The following is a 15,501-nucleotide window of genomic DNA, read 5'->3' on the forward strand; positions in this document are numbered from 1 at the left end:
TTCGGATAAGCGGTAGAAAATGAATGAATGAATGAATGTTAAGATCAGGGCTCTGTGGGGGACAAACCATCACTTCCACGACTCCTAGTTCTTCTCTACATTGAAGATAGCTCTTAATGACATTGGCTGTATGTTTGGGGGTTGTTGTCCTGCTGCAGAATAAAACTGGAGGCAGTCAGACTCCTCCCTGTTGGAATGGCATGATGAATAAATATCTGCCTGGATTTCTCAGTATTGAAGATATCATTAATCCTGACTAAATCTCCAACTCCTTTTGCAGAAACGTAGCCCCAAACTTGGTGAAACATGGAACCTCCACCATGCTGCTCCATTTCCTGCGATTTTTATGCACCTCCTATGTTTTTGTGCATAGTTGAGACTTGTTTCCATGTTTGAGGGCATACACAATTTTTCCATAAAGACTACTTCTGGCAAGACTTCTCCAGGCAGTAGTTGGGTTGTAGATAGTTTCCACCAGTTTCTTGTTTCCGATGGCACTGTTACTCTTCTGATGTCGACGGGAAGTAAGGATGATGTGACCGCTGCGTCTACGGTCCTGAACGTTGGCCATTTCTTTGTGCTTTTTCAAAATAGCTTGAACAGAGCATCTTGAAATCCCAGTCTGCTTCGAAGTCTTTGCCTTAGGGCCTTTTTACACCTGGTCACTTCATGTGTTTTCTCTGATCCGATAGCTATCTGATTGGTTAAAACTGTTCCATTTACATTAGGCCACATAAATGCGTCTCGGCGAATCGGATATCGATCCGATCTTTTTACTCCCGCCCAAAATGCAAATATACTTTACCTCATTTCCGAGGTTATTGAAATGGAACACGCTTTGGTGTATGGGGTTTTCAGAACGCAATCAAAAAGAAGACGAAAAAGCTCGTTATGACGGTTATGCTACAAAAAAACAGCATTTACTGTTTGCTGCATTTTCGCTGTCGGCAGCAGCGCATTTTAAGACCCGACGAGACACCTGGGTGAAAGATCACCTGCGAGTGACGTACCTCCGTTTGGGACGAGTATAGCGCTGACGTATGTGGCTTGAACAACCACATTCATTTACAACCTGTCCAGTTTCATCTGAAACACGTCCCAGACCACCTCCTGAAGTGGTTTGAACCATCGGATTTATATCCGTCTCGAATGACTTTGTTTCAACCTACATATGAAACTGAGGCTCAGTAGCACCTGCTTGGTGTAATCGGTTAATCATACACATGACTCTTTGTGCAGACCTTTTTGTGTCTATATGTACTGTACATTTAAATTGAATCGAACTGAATCATTTTGTACAACATTTTAACATGAGTTACAATGGGAGCTAAAGTATGTAAGGCTTTAAAATTTTAAATCTGCTTTCAGTGTCCTCATTTATCATTTAAAATGCACACAGCCTGGCACTTAGTGCAGTGCAGCCTGGCACTTAGGTTAATTCTGCTGTCAACGGGCAAAAAGATTCCCACAGATGTGTAAGAAGGAGTCGTTTATGGACAATGTTAAATGATGAGTACAAAATTTATAAGACAAATGTAAGACAAGAGGAAAGAGAAGAAGACTGCTCCTTCTTCTCCTCCTCCTCCTCCTTCTTGAAGAGGAGGAGGAGGAGAAGCAGAAGAAGAAGCAGCAGCAGAAGAAGGAGGAGGAGGAGGAGGAGAAGAAGCAGCAGAAGAAGAAGAAGAAGAAGAAGAAGAAGAAGAAGAAGAAGAAGAAGAAGAAGCAGCAGAAGAAGCAGCAGAAGAAGAAGAAGAAGGAGAAGAAGAAGGAGGAGAAGGAGGAGGAGAAGAAGAAGAAGAAGAAGAAGGAGGAGGAGAAGCAGCAGAAGAAGGAGGAGAAGAAGAAGAAGAAGAAGAAGGAGAAGAAGAAGGAGGAGAAGGAGGAGGAGAAGAAGAAGAAGAAGAAGAAGAAGAAGAAGAAGAAGCAGCAGAAGAAGCAGCAGAAGAAGGAGAAGAAGAAGGAGGAGAAGGAGGAGGAGAAGAAGAAGAAGAAGAAGAAGAAGAAGAAGAAGAAGAAGAAGAAGAAGAAGGAGGAGGAGAAGCAGCAGAAGAAGGAGGAGAAGAAGAAGAAACAACAACAAGCAGCAGCAGCAGGAGGAGGAGGAGAAGAAGAAGAAGGAGGAGGAGGAGAAGAAGAAGAAACAACAACAAGCAGCAGCAGCAGGAGGAGGAGGAGAAGAAGAAGAAGGAGGAGGAGGAGAAGAAGAAGAAACAACAACAAGCAGCAGCAGCAGGAGGAGGAGGAGAAGAAGAAGAAGGAGGAGGAGGAGAAGAAGAAGAAACAACAACAAGCAGCAGCAGCAGGAGGAGGAGGAGAAGAAGAAGAAGGAGGAGGAGGAGAAGAAGAAGAAACAACAACAAGCAGCAGCAGCAGGAGGAGGAGGAGAAGAAGAAGAAGGAGGAGGAGGAGAAGAAGAAGAAACAACAACAAGCAGCAGCAGCAGGAGGAGGAGAAGAAGAAACAACAACAAGCAGCAGCAGCAGGAGGAGGAGGAGAAGAAGAAGAAGGAGGAGGAGGAGAAGAAGAAGAAACAACAACAAGCAGCAGCAGCAGGAGGAGGAGGAGAAGAAGAAGAAGGAGGAGGAGGAGAAGAAGAAGAAACAACAACAAGCAGCAGCAGCAGGAGGAGGAGGAGAAGAAGAAGAAGGAGGAGGAGGAGAAGAAGAAGAAACAACAACAAGCAGCAGCAGCAGGAGGAGGAGAAGAAGAAGGAGGAGGAGGAGGAGAAGAAGAAACAACAACAAGCAGCAGCAGCAGGAGAAGAAGAAGAAGAAGAAGGAGGAGGAGGAGGAGGAGAAGAAGAAGAAACAACAACAAGCAGCAGCAGCAGGAGGAGGAGGAGAAGAAGAAGAAAAAGAAGAAACAACAACAAGAAACAGCAGCAGCAGGAGAAGAAGAAGAAGGCGTCTTTGTGTGTTACATATACATTATAGCACAGTAAAATTCTGTTCTTCACATACTCCAGCTTATAATATGACACAGAGAGGGTTAAGGGCCTTGCACTAGAGCCCAACAGTGGCTGAAAGTGAAAGTGCTGGTGCATTAAAGTTAAATGCCCAACCTTGTGTTCAGTAAGCCAGAGCACTAGGCAATGAGCCACCACTACTAACTGTGTGACAGCTGTACAGGTTATTAAGAGTTAATAACCCTTATCTGCACATGTGAACACATTCCTCACCTTCTCTCCGAGGGCTCTGAGGCAGTCCAGGAAACGCTGCCAGAAGTCTTTGAAAAGAGGACGGTCTATCCGTTTCAGACTGTCCTTGGTGCTGGCGTCTATACTCACGTACAGTTGCGTGACTGGCACCAGGTTCCTAGAGAGAGACATGGAAAAAGAGACAAACTGATGAGGGAAATAAAATGCATCAGACAAACTCAAAGCCCATCAACCTTTCAAAGATATGTAACACAACTACTGCCATTGGCATCTGTTTCTCTGTCGATGTGAGCAGAAAGAAGGAGGATGAGGAAAGAAGATGGAATGCAGATGTACCTTTGGCCTTATCATCACTTTGGAACAGAAACCCGACCCAAGCATTTCAGTAGAAAGAAACTGAACACCAACGGCAGTGAGGAACCTAACAAACTGTCAGTACTGAGCATCGTCATTTATATGTGCTCAGTATCTTTCATCCAATATGGCCATGTGGATTATTTCCCCTTTTTTGGACCTTTTTTCTTTTTTGGGGCTCCAGAGTAAGGACTAAGGACTTACCCAGAAGGACAATACCGTTGGACCAATTCTTCTCTGTTAAGTTTTCTGATATGATTTAGGTATCAATACATTTTGAATGTTTATCTGCTCAAATCTGTCTTTATGCTTTTTCAAGCCATGATGATTTGCACATCTCTAACAGATCTGAGAAGACATAGAATTTATGCGCAAGTTAAAAAAAAAACAAAAAAAAAAAACAGATAATCTGCACATTTTTCTCAAATAAAATTATATATATATATATATATATATATATATATATATATATATATATATATATATATATATATATCGTCGCTGTCGGGCGGAAACCTTGTATGTCCAAATTTGGTCAATTTCATATTTTTTCACATATCGATGCTATTGGTCAGTCCCCACGTGGGTCTGTTATTTTTACAAGTTATTAACCAATCTAAAGTCTTGAAAATAGCTTGAGCGCAAATCTCATAACTCCATTGGACACTTCAACTGTCCACCTCTTCCTCACTCCGGAGAGCTTCACGGCATATTTCTCCTCAAGAAGAGTCGCAACGAATCAACACGTCTTCTGAGGTAAATGTCTTCAAAACACTGGGCTCAAAGAAAAAAAAAAATCTTGACCCCTGCTAGTTCTGGTGCTCGTCTGAGGACAGGAATTTAGCGCAAGACAATCCACTGCAACGCGGACTAAACCCTGTGCACTGCAGATAAGGTACGGCGTTTTTTTAATTTCCTGAAAAATAACGGTTTTGGAGATACGAGGATTCGTCTGACAGCGACGAGATATATATATATATACACAGTATGGATGGAAATGTAGCTAGTGTCCTACAGTGTACTGATTTATAGTTTCATTAAGTGGAGTGGAAAAGCCAAGAAACAAGTTACTGCCTTACATCACAGCAGCTATAAACAGTTGTTCCCTCATCAGTTTCTTTTTTCTTCTCTCTCTTAAAAATAATAATACAATTAATGAATAATGAGGAAAGACAAAAAAAAGAAGAATATTATGGGGTTCTGATCAGGTGTAGTGTATTGGAACAAGAGAGGTTAATACATACACCCGAGATTAACATACATGACCAAGATTAATGCACACATGACCGAGATTAACACACACGCCCGAGATTAACAGACAGCCAAGAATAACACACACGCCAGAGATTAACAGACAACCAAGATTAATGCACACATGACCGAGATTAACACACACGCCAGAGATTAACAGACAGCCAAGATTAACACACACGCCAGAGATTAACACACGCCCGAGATTAACAGACAGCCAAGAATAACACACACAACCAAGATTAACACACACGCCCGAGATTAACAGACAACCGAGATTAACACACGCGCCAGAGATTAACACACACGCCAGAGATTAACATGTGCCTGAGATTAACACACAACCAAGATTAACACACACGCCTGAGATTAACACACAGGCCAGAGATTAACATATGTGCCTGAGATTAACACACAACCAAGATTAACACACGCGCCAGAGATTAACACACACGCCAGAGATTAACATGTGCCTGAGATTAACACACAACCAAGATTAACACACATGCCCGAGATTAACAGACAACCGAGATTAACACACGCGCCAGAGATTAACACACACGCCAGAGATTAACATGTGCCTGAGATTAACACACAACCAAGATTAACACACATGCCCGAGATTAACAGACAACCAAGATTAACACACACGCCAGAGATTAACATATGTGCCTGAGATTAACACACAACCAAGATTAACACACACGCCCGAGATTAACAGACAACCAAGATTAACACACGCGCCAGAGATTAACACACACGCCAGAGATTAACATATGTGCCTGAGATTAGCACACAACCAATATTAACACACACGCCAGAGATTAACAGACAACCAAGATTAACACACACGCCAGAGATTAACATATGTGCCTGAGATTAACACACAACCAAGATTAACACACACGCCCGAGATTAACAGACAACCAAGATTAACACACGCGCCAGAGATTAACACACACGCCAGAGATTAACATATGTGCCTGAGATTAGCACACAACCAATATTAACACACACGCCAGAGATTAACACACACGCCAGAGATTAACATATATGCCCGAGATTAACACAACCACCTTAGATTAACACACACACCCAAGATTAACATACATGCCTGAGATTAACACAAACGCCCGAGATTAACATGTATGCCCGAGATTAACACAACCACCTGAGATTAACACACACGCCCGAGATGAACATATATGCCTGTGATTAACACACGACCGAGATTAACACACAGGACCGAGATTTTACACACAGGACCGAGATTAACACGTCTGCCTGAGATTAACACACACACCCGAATATAACATATATGCCTGAGATTAACACAAACACCTGAGATTAACACACACGCCTGAGATGATTACTTACCCAATTTGCAAAATACCTCACAACTAGGCCTAGTGCTACAATAAAAATTTATTCTACAAATTCTGACCAGATTTGAGAATTCAACAGCACTGCGGTGGGTATACAGTATACGATTAATAATAAGCAAGAATAATAAACACAACAAATCCGTCACTATGAATACGATCCAGCGTCTCTAACTCACAGGCTGAAGCAACTGTTACAAAGAAAACAACTAATGCTTTCTGTAAGATAAATAGAATACATGTAGCTGCAGCTTTAAATGGTACTGTATGACCAAAACCACATAGTGCAGCTCATCATTTCTCTCACTGTTAAGGCAGCTTGCATTTCTCCCTCCTTATACCCGACAGATGTTTGACAATCGGTGCTTTGTTCCTATGATGTTGAGTGTGGTCACATGTATCCCCAATGTGCTGCATGCTGATTGGGACTTCAGAGAACTGTTGGCCTCGACATGTATCCACAAGCCAAAAATCCCTGTGTGTCGGTCCAGATAAAGCGTACGACAATTCACATCACAGCACAGCGTAGCGTAGTGCAACACAACGCAACGCGGAGCCGTGCAATCTGGGCTGAGCATGCATTTTTCATAAGGCTGTGGGAAAAGAAACCCTGCAGCAAATATGCAGAAAGATAGAGAAGAAATACGCAGCTGAACTGAAAGTTGCCTGGAGCTACGGCAGTGATTTTCAATTCCACGACTGATTGTTACTTATCAGCACGACCCCAGGGCCGAGCAAATCTTCAAAAGCGTGTGCACTTTGAGTTTGAGGGTATGATTCAGCTCAAGCACAAGTCAAGATGCAGTATCCATGGCTGTAGATTTTCTATATACGCAATATTATACAGTGTTGTCTAAGCACCTTATACCACAGCGCTGTTATATTCTTGATTTCGTTTGGATCAGAAGGTGTTGCTGAAATTCTCATGCAGTTATCTTATCAGCCAATCACGTGGCAGAAGCACAATGCATAAAATCAGTGGAAACGGTATGAGTTCTGGGACTTTTGCCGTGGCATGGATGTCGGTACCTTCTAAAGTGGTCACATAGCATGATGTCACATAGTGCTCCTGATTTTCAATAAGCACAGAATTATTATACAACATTAGACATTTGAATCCTACCTGATCTCTTCAGGAAACTGGGCATTGGTGACCAGGAAGCTGGAGATGTGGCACTGGTGTAGGAGACGCAGGTAAGAGTTGATCTCTGGGTACATGATAGGCTCGCCCACTAGAGATAGAGCGCAGTGCTTCACCGCCAAACCCTCCTCAAAACGCTCCGGACGGACTCCTGGGACACCTGAAACACAAACACACACACGTACGCTATTAACATTGAAGATAGATGAGTCTGAGGTGTCACAGTTACTAACAAGAGCAGAAAGTAAGTCAGGTAGAATAAAAACTATGAACTATGGATAAATGCCAATGCTGAAAAGGTTCCAGGGAATGACAGGCCTTAACAATGCCATTATCTGATCATGTTAAATGTCTCCATATGTGTACCTACATGTAGAGATAAGTTACCCAGGTGTTGAAACACACAACAGAAAAACGTTTTCAAATATCTAATAGCCAAATGCAAATCACTTCCTATGCCCTTCTGCTTTTCCATCATTGTTCTGTAGAGGGCGCTCTGTTGTGCGAGAGATTCCGGTTGATAACATACTTTGCACTAAATAATAAAAAAAAAAGCTTTCTTGCACGATGTCGCAGTAAAGTTTTCAAGTTAAACCATTTAATTCGCATCGAACTCACATTTTCTCCAGATTGTTATGCTGTTACAAACTGCATGTTTTTTATGGGTACAGATGTGACAGAGAATAACTTTCACTTCCTCTTAGAAAGACTCGATTTCTTGTCATTTCAGCTCCGCCCACTTTGCCTTTTATGGTTTTTTTGGGTGTCAGCAAATGCAAAAATAAGCTGTGCATTGCATGATAAATGAGCCCCAGTGTCTTTATAGGCAAAGGAAACAAAAATAAGCTTTTTATATGAAGCAACGCAAGTAACCTTATTATGTGATTCGAGTGTAAACAAACTGCATGAGACATTAGACTGCATTTTCTCTCTCAAATGCCAAGTGGCTTCGTGTGTCTTCTCGGTCAAAGGAAAAAAAAAAAAAAAAAGATTGCTGTGACGCTGTCTACCAAGACATGCTGTGTTATGGAGCTCATCATCAAAGGACCGAAGCCGGTAGTTATCTCGGATAAATGGTGATTATCATCAAGCGCTGAAACTGAGAACGTTCAAAATTAAGGCCACTCAACACTTACATAATCCGAGATGCACATGCGTGCGACAAATTCCTGTGCCTGTCAGCTTTATATGAAAATTTCAATTTCAGTGAATGTCAAATGTGGAAAATAAGGAAACCATGAAAAATAAAACTTGCTTTATTTAGCAGAGCTGCTTGCTGAGTGGTTTAATGAAAGCAACCATGCAAAATGAACCTCAAACTTCAGCATCACCAGAAAGGAACATCGAGTCACCGTCACATCATCAAATGTCCCCCGTCTGGGTTCAGCCGGATCTCATTGCTTCAATTTGTCATGCTTACATAAATGATTGAGCTACATCTCACACACTCAGCTCGTAAAAATATAACCATATAAAAATATAAGCAAAACACACACTGATTCTTCAGATACATGCCCATCTTTTTAACATTAATTGTAATATTTCTGCATCAACAGCTGATTGCTTTGCAAACGTTCCAGAAAGGCAGCCAAATTTCAGCACTTCAGATGTCCTCAGCCTGTAAATAAAGTCTGGAGGAGAACATCATCTTTCTGAAGGACAGAAATTCAAGTTAGAAACATCCGATTTAATAGTACTGGTACTTTGTGAACCATGGAAAGCATGTCATATCTCCACTGCCTGTCAGATAGTGTATGTAATGCCTCGACTCAGGATTTCCTTCTTTATTTGAGCAGTATCTTTTGGACAGGATATTAAAAATGAGTACTGTGTTCACTGTTGGAAAGTAAAACCACAGAAAAGAGGAGATACCTCGGAATTGGCGGATCAAGTTGCGGTGGTTTTCCAGTGCTTCCTGGAGGATCTTCTCAGCAGGGTCCATCTTCCAACGCCACTCAGTGCCTACAGGGTTCGTGTGGTGTCTGAAGGGAGAGAAAAATACGAGAGAGCAGAGACTGTGAGCAAAGTGTAACAAGGAGGGAAGAAAATCAGCCAGCAGGAGTTAAATGGAAGGGACTGGGCAAGAGGACAGGTAAGATAGGGCAAGGTTTAGTTAGGGTAAATGAAAAGAAAAGGGATGGGGGAAGGGGAAGGGGGGGAGAAAAGGAAAGGAAGGGAGGGGGGAGAAAAGGAAAGGAAGGGAAAGGTAGAGGAAAGGAAAGGAAAGGGTAAGGTAAGGTAAGGTAAAATGGGGAAAGGGAAAGAGAAGGGAAGGGAAATTAAAGGGAAAGGGGAAATGAATGGAGGAGAAGGGAAAGAAATGGAAAAGAAGAGAAAGGAATGGAAGAGAAAGGAATGGTGGAGAAGGGAAAGGAATGGAAGAGAAGAGACTAGAATGGAGGAGAAGGGAAAGGAATGGAGGAGAAAAGAATGGAGGAGAAGGGAAAGGAATGGTGGAGAAGGGAAAGGAATGGAAGAGAAGAGAATAGAATGGTGGAGAAGGGAAAGGAATGGAAGAGAAAAGAATGGAGGAGAAGGGAAAGGAATGGAAGAGAAAAGAATGGAGGAGAAGGGAAAGGAATGGAAGAGAAAAGAATGGAGGAGAAGGGAAAGAAATGGAGGAGAAGGGAAAGGAATTAAACATTAAACATCTGAAACATTAAAGTGTGACAAACGTGCAAAAAAATAAAAAAATCAGGAAGGGGGCCAACACTTTCTCACACCACTGTAATGAGACTTTTTGTAAAGAAACTTCAATGCGTTTGTAAAACACAGCATCTTAACCCACAATTCAAAATGGCCGAGACTCAAAATGGCCTGTGTAAACCTGTGTAAACCTGGGTAAACCTGTGTAAACCTGTGTAAACCTGTGTAAACCTGGGTAAACCTGGGTAAACCTGGGTAAACCTGGGTAAACCTGGGCTCCGTTCACCTTGGTATGTGGCACTGAATCTAAAGATATCAGTTCCAGGATTTTTGGACAAATTATAAATATGTTTACATGTCCCTGGTGGACCAGCATCAGAATTCTGGGCTCTCACCGCTGTGGCCTGTGTTTAAAACCAGGGCAGGGAACGGACCAAGCGACTGAGGGTCTAACTCTCAATGCCGGTCCCTAACCCAGATAAAATGGGAGGGTTGTGACCCCTGAACAGGGAGCAGCAGAAAGAACAACAACATACAGAAGTTCTACAACCCCTGGCAAAAAGTATGGAATCACCCTCTCAGAAGATGTTCATTCAAATGTTTAATTGTGTAGAAAAAAAAAACAAAAAACACAAGCACATATATGCCACAAAACAATTATCACTCAACAATACAAACTTCTGGCTGTATAAAACAAAAGTATACATAGTAGACAAGTAGACATATAATGTCAACGACATGGCCTGTAAATAGTCCGGACCTCAATCCAATTGAAAATCTGTGGTGGAAATGAAATAAAATGGTCCACAACAAGGCTCCAACCTGCAAAGCTGATCTGGCAACTGCAATAAGACAAAGCTGGAGACAGATTGATGAAGTTTACTGTTTGTCATTAGTTAAATCCAGGCCTCAGAGAATTCAAGCTGTTATAAAAGCCAGAGGTGGTGCAACAAAGTACTAGTAGTGTTTTTATTTGGTGACTCCATATAATTTTCCTCAGATTTGTGTGATTCCATATTTTTTTTCCTCTGTTTGAATCTTATAAACAGTTGTAATTGACTATAGTTATCTTTCTTTGTTTTATACAGCCAGAAGTTTGTATTGTTGAGTGATGATTGTTTTGTGTCATATATGTGCTTGTGTTTTTTTTCTACACAATTAAACATTTGAATGAACATCTTTTGAGAGGGGGGATTCCATACTTTTTGCCAGGGGTTGTACGATGCCCAAGGCACAGCTGACGATATCCTAAACCAACTAAATTTTGAAGAGTTGAACACATTTAATCTGTTATTACGTCATTCTTTTCTCATTATAGTTAGAAATATTGACACGGAGCACATTTAAAGCAAGTTAAACCCTTGTTTTAAATAGAGTGTCTGCCATAAGCCCTGCCCTGTGCATTAGATATTTACTATAGGAACTATAATTTAATACAACAAGCGCATTTATACAACAATGCGATTAGAATACCAGCAGATGCTACCGTCAGAGCCGTAGGGTTATAGAAAATGAATCAACTCCTGAGCGATCAGACTGGAGAATACAACGGCGCTGTGGTATATTGTCAGTTAACGCAATTTAATTACGTGATAAATAAAATTCTGTCCAAATACTTCTTCTTTAACGGCAGAAAGAACATGACGGATTAAAGGAGCTCAGCAATTAGATGAAGTAATTGCGCTCCATGACTCCTTATAGGATGTTAAATCTGTAAATACACATACTCAGGAAATGAAGCTGAAGAATAACGGTCCATCGCCGGTGGAAGACAAACGAGGCTTTCCGAGCAAAAAAAAACCCAAAACAAACAGCTTTTAATGTTTTTTAACCTGTCTTTAAAAACTGTATGATGTAAACAGGAAGTTGAACTGAAGAGAATAAAGCTGAGCTTAGTGCTTGTTGCGTACTAATCACCAAACCTGACAAAATGATCTTGGCATGAGTTCAGCTTTCTAATAGTCTGGATCCTTGTTATATCAGCAAGCCATAAAAGGCTAGTTTGTTAATGTGGAGCATTTAATGAGGAAGATCATATAAATCCGTGCTTTCTTAAACAGACCTCAGGACAAGGGAAAAAGCACAGATGGCGTCGGTGTCTAGTCAGTGTTCCGGTGTTTACAGAAACACGTCTGTACCTTTACACCTTGTCAACACCTCGGAACTCAGGATTTGCACGGTGGAAGGCGAGTCATCCTCAATCCAGCCTTCAGGAGAGATCTGCAGATTCCTCGTGACACTTCTTCCTCGGACACCTTTTCGTTTGTGGGAAATAACAGCAGGCTGCCTCGTGGTTTATGCATCGATGTCGACGCAAATCAGCGTCAGTGTGTCTCCAGATAGACTTTCAGTTATTCTGAGCTATTTAACACTCCTGCGCACGAGGTCGCAAGTCTCCGTCTCTTACGGCTTATCAATCATAACGACAGTAACGTAAACAGATCTTGTAAACATTACAACAAATTCCCGGTAAAATCAAGGAACAAAACATCAGATTTTACCTCCAGCAAAAAACACACTTGTTGGCACAGGCCAGACTGGGCGTGGTCTCCATACACCGGTGAGACTCGATGCCATAAAACGTGTGTTTGTAGCATCCACCTCTCCCTCTCAGCATGGACTACATAAAATGACACAAACAGATATTTCATACAGGTCTTGATCATTTAGGGCGCATAATATCAGAAAATAAATGTGACATCACAGAGAATTAAAGCCTACCTTAGTCCAACGACAAAGCTTAACCCCAGAGTGACTGCCTATTAGTTTATATCCTGTAGAAAAAGAAAAAAAAAAGTTAACTTTTCACACTGACAGGTTAGTGCAAATCGGATCACATGATAAATAGATAATAGCTGTCATGTGGAACAGGAGGTACAGCGCAGGAGGTGATGCGAGTTCGGTTGCACTGGAACCGTGCAGAGATTCCCGTGAATGTGAACACGACTCGTACTGGTAACGACCTGTGTGTGTTTTAGCTGATGATGGCATTCGTTTGTACAACACGGGTGTAGCATGAGTGGCATGGGAACGTTGTGGGACGCAGAAAGGGTGAGGAGATTTACTGTGTATGTATAACAGCACACAAAAAAAGAAAAATGGTGAGTCAATATGGTTGCGTTCTTTGTGCGTTTGTTGTGATGTAAGAGGAACACAAACAGCCCGGTGTTTGATAGAAACAAGTGAATTTGAAAACAGATCAATGCTGCAATGACGCTTTGATTCGGACCACGGCAAACACACCCACACCCAACACCCCACTACCACCCAACGACAGCCTCACCGCACCCACACACACCCGACCCACACACACCATTATTTTTATTATATATTTTGGACCTGTAATTTTACTACACTGTAATTTTCCTTAATCAGAGGTGGACCTATTACTAGCCTGAAGTCCTAGATTGTGCTATGAGGTGATTAGTTTTCTAGTTGACCAGCGAACAAATCAGCGTAAGTAACATGTCAAAGAACAGGAACAAAAGAAAAAGCTACTTCATACTGATTTGGAAGCAAAAGCAAAGCTGTGACTGAGAGTGAGTGTGTTGTGAGTCCCAAAGACACGGTCTTTGTCTCGAAGTCTTTATTATGTCAACATTCTGTTTTCCTATTTCAGCTTAGACAAAAATGTATAAAATTTAATGCGGCCTAGAGCTTTCGAGCCACATGCACCAAATTCGGATATGTTGTAGACCTGTAGTGGTCTGAAGTTTGTTGCTATTACTTTTCTAAGCGATCCGAGTACCGGTACTTCCGGTACCGGGTCTCAAAGTGGCCTTTTTTCCCCATAGACTCTCATTATAAACTTTGGAGGTTTATAATTCGGCAAGCTTTTGAACTATCTACACCAAACTCGGCCAGCTCCTTTAGGGTGATAATCTGAACAAACTTTTAAATTGGTGTACCGACTGGCCTTTTGGTTGTGCCGCAGCCCCGCCCCCAAAATATGCAAAATCAAAAAACTTGGACATGTGACATATCAAAACACTCAGAACAATGAGGGGAACTTCCTCACGGGTATTCTGATGACGTCACGTGACGTCACGTGACGTCACGTGAAAATAAAAAATTTTGCACAACATGAAAATGTGACATATCAAAACACTCAACCCAATGTGGGGAACTTCCTCAGGAGCATTTGGATGATGTCACATGCTCGTCTCCACTTGCCTCCAAATGTTTTGGCACAATATCTTTCTGTCCACTTGCCTCCAAAAGTAACACTGAACCTTATGTCCACTTGCCTCCAAAAAGCACCGGCCTTTGTGACGAACTTTACAAATCTAGTTTTATTTTGGAATATTACGCACCAATCTTCAAGCCTTCCGCGTTTTCCTCCTAATCTCTCCAAAGAGCAATGTGTAGCACTGTTACGTGAGTTGTGAGGAAAAAAACTCCACAGCTCATAACAGGAACTTGATCCGGCGACATGCAGTGTTTTTAATCGAAGGGACACAAACACATTAGAAACCCAGAACAGGATAATGATCATCCACTGGGTGTGTAGCACAGTATTAATGCATGTAACTAGCTCTCCGTGCGTGTGCACGTGTGTGTACGTGTGTGTGTCATTACAGTTTTGACTTGCCTGCTGTGCTAGTACTGAACTGCTGATGTGTCCACGGTTGCTACGTAATGGAAATGATGCGGTGTACTTTCCTGAACTGCAACCGTTGGCCGTGATGTGAATAAACATTACCCAATAACCGCTTGCTTTGTCCGAAAGAAAAAAAAAGTACATCAGAGGGACAGCTCATGTTGGACGTTTGGGGGACAAAGTTAGAGAGGCCAGATTAAGATGGTTCAGAGAAGGAGAGTGAGTATATATTGGTAGAAGAATGTTGGACATGGAGCTGCCAGGGAGGAGGCTGAGAGGAAGGCCAAAGAGGAGGTATATGGATGTAATTAATGAGGATATGAAGCTAGTGGGTGCAAGTGTTGAGGATGCAGAAGATAGGGATAGGTGGAGAGAGATGATTCGCTGTGGCGACCCCGCAACAACAAGAACAAAGAAAGAAGGAAGAAGGAAGAAGAAAGAAGAAGAAGAAAAAGAAGAAGAAGAAGAAGAAGGAAAGAAGAAAGAAGAAGGAAGAAAGAAGAAGGAAGAAAGAAAGAAGAAGAAGAAGAAAGAAAGAAGAAAGAAGAAGAAAGAAGAAAGAAGAAGAAGAAAAAGAAGAAGAAGAAGAAGAAGAAGAAGGAAAGAAGAAAGAAGAAAGAAGAAGGAAGAAGGAAGAAAGAAAGAAGAAGAAGAAGAAAGAAAGAAGAAAGAAGAAGAAAGAAGAAGAAGAAAAAGAAGAAGAAGAAGGAAGGAAGAAAGAAGAAAGAAGAAGGAAGAAAGAAAGAAGAAGAAGAAGAAGAAAGAAAGAAGAAAGAAGAAGAAAGAAGAAGAAGAAGAAGAAAGAAGAAGAAAGAAGAAGAAGAAGAAGAAGAAAGAAGAAGAAAGAAAGAAGAAAGAAGAAAGAAGAAGAAAGAAGAAGAAGAAGAAGAAAGAAAGAAGAAAGAAAGAAAGAAAGAAAGGAAGAAGAAGAAAGCTCCCAGTGTTCCTAGTCTGATCATCTCTTTATACG

The 15,501-nt window shown here is 41.6% G+C and overlaps 1 protein-coding gene across 1 annotated transcript in view; it reads right to left on the reverse strand.

The window, feature by feature from the left end:
• tyw1 (tRNA-yW synthesizing protein 1 homolog (S. cerevisiae)) overlaps nucleotides 1–15,501 on the reverse strand; it is a 78,259-nt gene that overhangs the window by 28,746 nt on the left and 34,012 nt on the right. Inside the window, exons 9-13 of the mRNA XM_060887613.1 lie at nucleotides 12,653–12,705; nucleotides 12,433–12,551; nucleotides 9,158–9,267; nucleotides 7,268–7,445; nucleotides 3,179–3,314 (exon numbers count right to left, since the gene is read on the reverse strand). Of these exons, the coding sequence (XP_060743596.1) occupies nucleotides 3,179–3,314; nucleotides 7,268–7,445; nucleotides 9,158–9,267; nucleotides 12,433–12,551; nucleotides 12,653–12,705 (596 nt within the window). The remainder of the gene's footprint in view (nucleotides 1–3,178; nucleotides 3,315–7,267; nucleotides 7,446–9,157; nucleotides 9,268–12,432; nucleotides 12,552–12,652; nucleotides 12,706–15,501) is intronic.

The sequence above is a fragment of the Tachysurus vachellii genome, chromosome 15 (genome assembly GCF_030014155.1).
Source record: "Tachysurus vachellii isolate PV-2020 chromosome 15, HZAU_Pvac_v1, whole genome shotgun sequence".
Classification (NCBI taxonomy): domain Eukaryota; kingdom Metazoa; phylum Chordata; class Actinopteri; order Siluriformes; family Bagridae; genus Tachysurus; species Tachysurus vachellii.